This window comes from Chenopodium album, chromosome 8, assembly GCF_948465745.1.
Source record: "Chenopodium album chromosome 8, dcCheAlbu1.1, whole genome shotgun sequence".
Classification (NCBI taxonomy): domain Eukaryota; kingdom Viridiplantae; phylum Streptophyta; class Magnoliopsida; order Caryophyllales; family Amaranthaceae; genus Chenopodium; species Chenopodium album.
In genome coordinates, this window is record NC_137841.1 from 4,666,734 (window position 1) to 4,673,734 (window position 7,001).

At 35.8% G+C, this 7,001-nt stretch overlaps 1 protein-coding gene across 1 annotated transcript; it reads left to right on the forward strand.

Annotated features, from left to right (window-relative positions):
• The first annotated feature begins 3,892 nt into the window (after positions 1-3,892).
• LOC145642643 (uncharacterized) lies at positions 3,893-6,536 on the forward strand. Its single transcript, XM_081693830.1, has 3 exons — positions 3,893-4,636; positions 5,218-5,409; positions 5,613-6,536. The coding sequence occupies exons 1-3, from the start codon at positions 3,893-3,895 to the stop codon at positions 6,534-6,536; spliced, it is 1,860 nt and encodes a 619-aa protein (XP_081549956.1).
• Positions 6,537-7,001: the final 465 nt, after the last annotated feature.

A 7,001-nucleotide genomic window follows, 5' to 3' on the forward strand; every position in this document is an offset into this window, starting at 1 on the left:
TCTCATTAGATAAGAAATGTAGAAATCGGGCAAAGTAGTAGTGAAATAGGCGATTTTGGGTAAAAGTCGTCTTAAAACTTAGTAGAATGCTAATTTGCTATGATTTCAAAAATTAGACACCTAAGACTAGTTATAATTGACATGTTATGATAAAGAAATAGCTCATTAGATAAGAAATGTAGAAATCGTGCAAAGTAGTAGTGAAATAGGCGATTTTGGGTAAAAGCCGTCCTAAAACTTAGTAGAATGCTAATTTGCTATGATTTCAAACATTAGACACCTAAGAATAGTTGTAATTGACATGTTATGGTAGAGAAATAGCTCATTAGATAATGAATGTAGAAATCGGCAAAGTAGAAGTCAAATAGGCGATTTTGGGTATAAGTCGTCCAAATACTTAGTAAAACCTTATTCTAATGCGATTACAGACCCTAGACACCCAAGACTAGTTAATATGGGTCTGCTCTAAGGACAAATTAGGTCATTTGATACAAAATGCAGAAAATGGGAAAGTGAGCACCCGAGGCAACTACAGCACCCGAGGCAACAACCTCGGGTTATGCCAGGCAGCTGCAAGCAGCCACCAGGCAATTGCAAAAGCTGCCAGGCAGCCGCAGCAGCAGCCTAGGCAGCTGCAGCACCCACCAGGTTACTGCACAGGCAGCTGCCAAGGCAGCTGCTGCTACAGCCCAGGCACCACCCAAGGCAGCTGCAGTTGCCGTGCAAGAAACCGATCCGCTTCAAAAGCCATGGGAAGCAGCCCGGGGAGTAATTTATTGGCCTATTCATGGCACCTCATGCTATTTTGTGTAATTTTTGCGTACTTGTTAGTGTATAAGCTAAATAAGTCACATGGGCGATTTTGGGTAAAAGCCGTACTAAAACTTAGTTGGGTGCTCATTTGATTTGATATCATAAATTACATGCCTAATACTAGGTATTATGGGCATGGTTTGAGAAAAAAAATTTCAAACAAAAAAAAATGTAAAAAATGGGCAAGTAGAAGTGGAATAGGCGATTTTGGGTAAAAGCCGTCCTAAAACTGAGTAAAATGATTTTTTGTTATGATTTAAAACAATAGAAACCTAAGAATATTTAATAATGATAAGTTATGATAAAGAAATAGCTCATTATATAAGAAATGTAGAAATTAGGCAAAGTAGTAGTGAAATAGGCGATTTTGGGTCAAAGTCGTCCTAAAACTTAGAAGAATGCTAACTTGCTATGATTTCAAACATTAGACACCTAAGACTAGTTATAATTGACATGTTATGATAAAGAAATAGCTCATTAGATAATAAATGTAGAAATCGGGCAAAGTAGTAGTGAAATAGGCGATTTTGGGTAAAAGCCGTCCTAAAACTTAGTAGAATGCTAACTTGCTATGATTTCAAACATTAGAAACCTAAGACTAGTTATAATTGACATGTTATGATAAAGAAATAGCTCATTAGATAAGAAATGTAGAAATCGGGCAAAGTAGTAGTGAAATAGGCGATTTCGGGTAAAAGCCGTCCTAAAACTTAGTAGAATGCTAATTTCCTATGATTTCAAACATTAGACACCTAAGACTAGTTATAATTGACATGTTATGATAAAGAAATAGTTCATTAGATAAGAAATGTAGAAATCGGGCAAGTTAGAAGTTAAATAGGCGATTTTTGGTAAAAGCCGTCCTAAAACTTAATTAGTAGAATGCTAAATCGGGCAAGTTAGAATGATGTTTGAAATATTTAACATATATACATTATTATTTTTTAATTATTAGTTTGAATTTTATGTAATATATGAATGATGTTTAATGTTTGGTATTTTTTTCTTTCCAAAGGTTTGTAAGATTCAAAGGGAAGGCCCTTTGACAAAGGAAGAAGTTGATGAAATTCACGACATGTGGGCTTTTTCTGTGACATTTGATGGCATCTAGGTAGAATATATAATATATATGTGTTATTAGATAATGAATGAGATTGAGTTTTTTTTTTTTTATTATGAACAATTAATATTTAGTTACTATATCTTTTTTATTTTTATTAAATATATATGTACATTATATTACTTAATTGTAATTAGTACTATATATTTATGAGTTTTATATATGTTATTATTATTATGCATTTTATTGTGATTGAATTATTATTATTCCAAAATTTGTAATATTTTTAATTAATTATTATTAATTATTAATATTAATTAATAATAATATTAATAATAATAATAATTTTTAAAATTACAGATTAATGTGCATATCAAAACAGGTCACTAATAATATTATTATTATTATTAATTATTATATATAAAAAATAAAAAAAAATTACAAATGGCAAGCGGTTTGGCGCCAAAACCGCTTGCCATTTGCACTGGACATAATGTTATGTCAAGTGCAAATGGCAAGCAGTTTTGGCGCCAAACCGCTTGCCATTCCCTCCAAATGGGAAGCGGTTCTGAACCGCTTGCCATTTACATGGCAATTGGCAAGCCCCCTAAACCCATGCGGTTCAGAACCGCTTCCCATTAGGGGGTTTGAACCGCTTCCCATAACGTTTTTTCTACTAGTGCACGGGTAGCAATTGATTGGTTGTTTTGGGCATTGAATTCGCAATTTTAGTACTACTGCCCTAGCTAGTCGCACAACTTCGCTAGCCTCCACAAGACCACAATCGACTACTGACGCATTCTACCTCCGGCCAACCACTGCCAACAGGACCAGACGGAAAACCCTTACCAGCCCCATTAGGGTCACCACAACTAAGCTAGGTATCATATTTATTTTGTTTGTTTTATGTAGATATTATTTTGAATATGAATCGTGTAATTGTGCTTATTGATTGTTTGCTACGATGTTCTATTGTTATAGTAATCTGCTCATCTTGTTCACATATGAATCCTGTTTTCAGTTATACAGTAGTGAGTTATTGGATTTTGATTTTCCCGCAAAAGTTTGGATTTTTTAAAAGTTGAATAAAATATTTGCTATAATGTATGCTCATTTGTTTACAACTAATGCCACATTTAAAATTGTTTGATTGCTAGGAGTATTTTCTTTTCCATTAGTGAATAAAATATTTGCTATAATGTATGCCCATTTGTTTACAACTAATGCCACATTTAGAATTGTTTGATTGCTAGGAGTATTTTCTTTTCCATTAGTGATTAGAATTTTATGGTTTGTTTCTGGCAAAAAATGCTCAGGGTTCATGTGTATTTAATTAGTTGCCACCAATTGCATACCTTCCTTTGTTTTTAATTGTGATTTGGTCTTTGTGTTATGTATATTCTAAGAATGACTCATGAAATTAACATGTGTTAATAGATTTTGAGGAGTTTGTGTTTTGTTCTTCGTGCTTAGAAATGGATCGAAGTTGAATAACAACAACAAAACCAGGTGACCCTGAATATCAACAAGGTGTTAAGGAATTTATTAAATTTGCATTTGAAAATAGTGGAGGTCGCTCCAAGCTACGTTGTCCTTGTTTTATGTGTCATAATTTTTTGCATAAGAGACCGGATGAAATTCTCAATCATTTAAATAAATGGGCATTTGATAGAACATATACCCATTGGATTTGGCATGGGGAACGTAGAGACATGCATGCGGGTGATAGTGGTGAGACTAGGAATAATGTGCGTGCAGTTTATGATGTTGATGAGGGTGATCAGTTAGAGGACATGTTGCATGCGGTTGAGGATCAACTTGATGACAACCCTTCAATGCTATAGAGCTTATTAAGTGACTCTGAAAAGCCATTGTATGAAGGATGCACCAAGTACACGCGATTATCCGCTATTCTTAAGTTATATAACTTGAAGGCGGGTCATGGTTGGACTGACACTAGTTTTAATATGTTATTTTCTTCCTGATAGTACATATGAGGCGAAAAAGTCACTAAGCCCAATGGGTTTACCTTATGAGAAAATCCATGCATGCTCTAATGATTGTGTATTGTATCGAAATCAATACGAATCATTAGAGAGTTGTCCAATTTGTGAAGCTTCACGATACAAGAAAAAGGAAGGAGCAGTACCAGCGAAGGTTTTATGGTATTTTCCTATAGTACCAAGGTTCAAACGATGGTTTTCAAAAGCAGAAGATGCAAAGAAGTTGACATGGCATTTCGATAGTCGAGTTGACGATGGAATGCTTAGACATCCAGCTGACTCTCCGCAATGGAGATCTATTGATGGAAAATTCCCTGACTTTGCCCAAGAAAAGCGTAATTTACACCTTGCATTGTCTACGGATGGCTTCAATCCATTCGGTTCCTTGAGTAGCACATATAGCACATGGCCAGTTATGGTAGTGACCTACAACTTACCTCCTTCATTTTGCATGAAGAGAAGGTATATGTTCTTGTCGTTGTTAATTCAAGGTCCAAAGCAACCGAGTAATGACATCGATGTGTATTTGACTCCACTTATTGATGATTTGATTATGCTTTGGGAAGAAGGTGTTGAAGTGTTTGATGCTTATTGCAATGAGAATTTTAATTTGAAAGCAATGCTATTTTACACTATCCAAGATTTTCCGGCGTATGGCAACCTTTCGGGGTACACAGTGAAGGGGAAAACAGCTTGTCCCATCGGTATGGAAGATTGCAAGGGAACGTGGTTAAATGCGTCTAAAAAGCATGTCTATCCGGTTCATCGTCAGTTTTTCCGCCTAATCATCCATATCGTAGGAGAAAGAATGTGTTCAATGGGCAGCAAGAGTTTAAAGGGCGATCAAAAGTCATCTTAGGTGAAGAGATATTCGATAAGGTGAAAAATATTGACATCACATTTGGCAAGAAACATAAATCGGCCCTTTCTACGCAGGGGTTCAAAAAGTGTTCGGTTCTTTGGCGGCTTCTTTATTGGAAACATCTTTTTGTGAGACATTCACTTGATGTTATGCATATTGAGAAGAATGTGTGTGATAGTTTGATTGGTACCTTATTGAATATCAATGGTAAGACTAAAGATGGCAAAAAAGCGAGGGATGACTTGAAGGATATGGGGATTAGAGGTGAACTCCATGCTATTAATAATGATACATGTTGAACATACTTGCCTCCTGTTGCTTACACTTTGTCAAGAAAAGAGAAAATCGAATTTTGTGAAAGCTTGGCAGGAGTGAAAGTGCCAGAGGGTTATTCTTCTGATATTCGCAACCTTGTGAATATGGAAACCTTGAAACTTGTAGGCCTAAAGTCACATGATTGCCATGTTTTGATGCAATAGTTATTACCTGTGGAGATTCGCTCAATTTTGCCTAAAGATGTTCGATTTGCAATTATCAGACTATGTGGATTTTTTCATGCGATTTATAGCAAAGTCATTAATCCTAAAGAGTTGACTACTTTGGAGAATGAAATTGTTTTAGTTTTGTGTCAATTAGAGATGTACTTCCCTCCATCATTTTTTGATGTTATGGTTCATTTACCAGTCCACTTAGTTAGAGAGATAAGATATTGTGGTCCGGTTCACATGAGAAATCAGTGGTGTTTTGAGAGGCAAATGAAAACCTATAAGGGATATGTGACGAATGCTTTTCATCATGAAAGGTTGTATAGCTGAACGACTGTTTTATGAAGAAGTTCTTGCTCATACTGGTGACTTTTTTTTTTAATTCAAAGCGGATAGGACTTCCTGTATCTCGTCATAGTGGAAGAATGGATGGTGAGGGGATCATAGGTCGAAAACAGCATGACTTGTCTTATGATGATTGGCATAAGGCGCATTCATACATTCTTCATAATGAGGATGAAGTTATGCCATATGTGGAGCAACACATGAGTTACTTAAGGAAGTGCAACAGAAAGGCAAATGAGAAATCATTAGCTGCCGAACATAGCAAATCATTCATTAGTTGGTTCAAAGATCAAGTAATGACAAAGCTAATGGATTCTTCTACTTTAATTTCTGATCGATTGAAGAGTTTGGCATTCGGGCCTAATTTCAATGCCACTTACTATTCTGGATATGTCATAAATGGTTGCACATTTTACACAAGGTTCCAAGATCAACAAAGTACTATGCAGAATAGTGGTGTTACTTTAGAGGCCGAAGCCTTGCATTTTGCCAGTGCTAAAGACAAAAATCCCGTGAGTGGTTTGATGAGGTACTATGGGGTTATTGAAGAGATTTGTGAGTTACATTACTCTACTTTTTCAGTACCTGTTTTTAAACACCAATGGGTTGATAAAAACAATGGGGTCGATCATAGTGATTTTGGGCTTACATTGGTTGATCTCAACAAATTTGGTCATAAAGAAGATCCTTTCATCTTAGCAAGTCAAGAAAAACAAGTGTTTTATATGACTGACCCGGCAAACAAGAAAATGTCAGCAGTTATAACCCCGAATCCTCGATATATTGATGATTATTATGGCGATGATAGTGTGTTAGACAATGCTTATGTTACGCGAAAGGTACAAGGACATATTGAGGATGATGTTGCCGATGATGTTTCATTTTATGTAAGGGATGACCACAATGAAGGCGTGTGGGTTGAAAAAGAAAAAAAGGGAACTAAGCGAAAGCGCGCTAAAAAATTTTAATAGGTGTGTGACAGTTCATTGCCTTAATTCTTTGTGGTTGTTACTTTATTTTTTCAACTTGAATTATAAATGTGTGCTTTTATCATTTTAATTTCTTCATTGCTAATCTAAATTCTCCATCTTAGTCATTATAGCATATTCTGTTTACTTTTTGGAATTGAGTTTTTTTGTTATGAAATTAACTACTCATGTCACTCTAAATTTTGACCTTCTGTGTAGTAGCAGGATGGCTCGAAAGAAATCGCAAGTGCACGCAACGAACAATTCTGAATTCGAGGAAGAAAGAGGTCGTACTGTGCTCAGAATGGTTGGGAGAGTTATTCAGGTTGGCACAAAAATCCCTTTACAGTGGCATACAACTAGGAGAATCCCTATCGGTGTTCATAGAGGTCATTTCTCCACCTACATTGGTGTAGTTGTCCGTGAAAGAGTGAGCATCACCTATAGAAAGTGGTCAGACCTGCC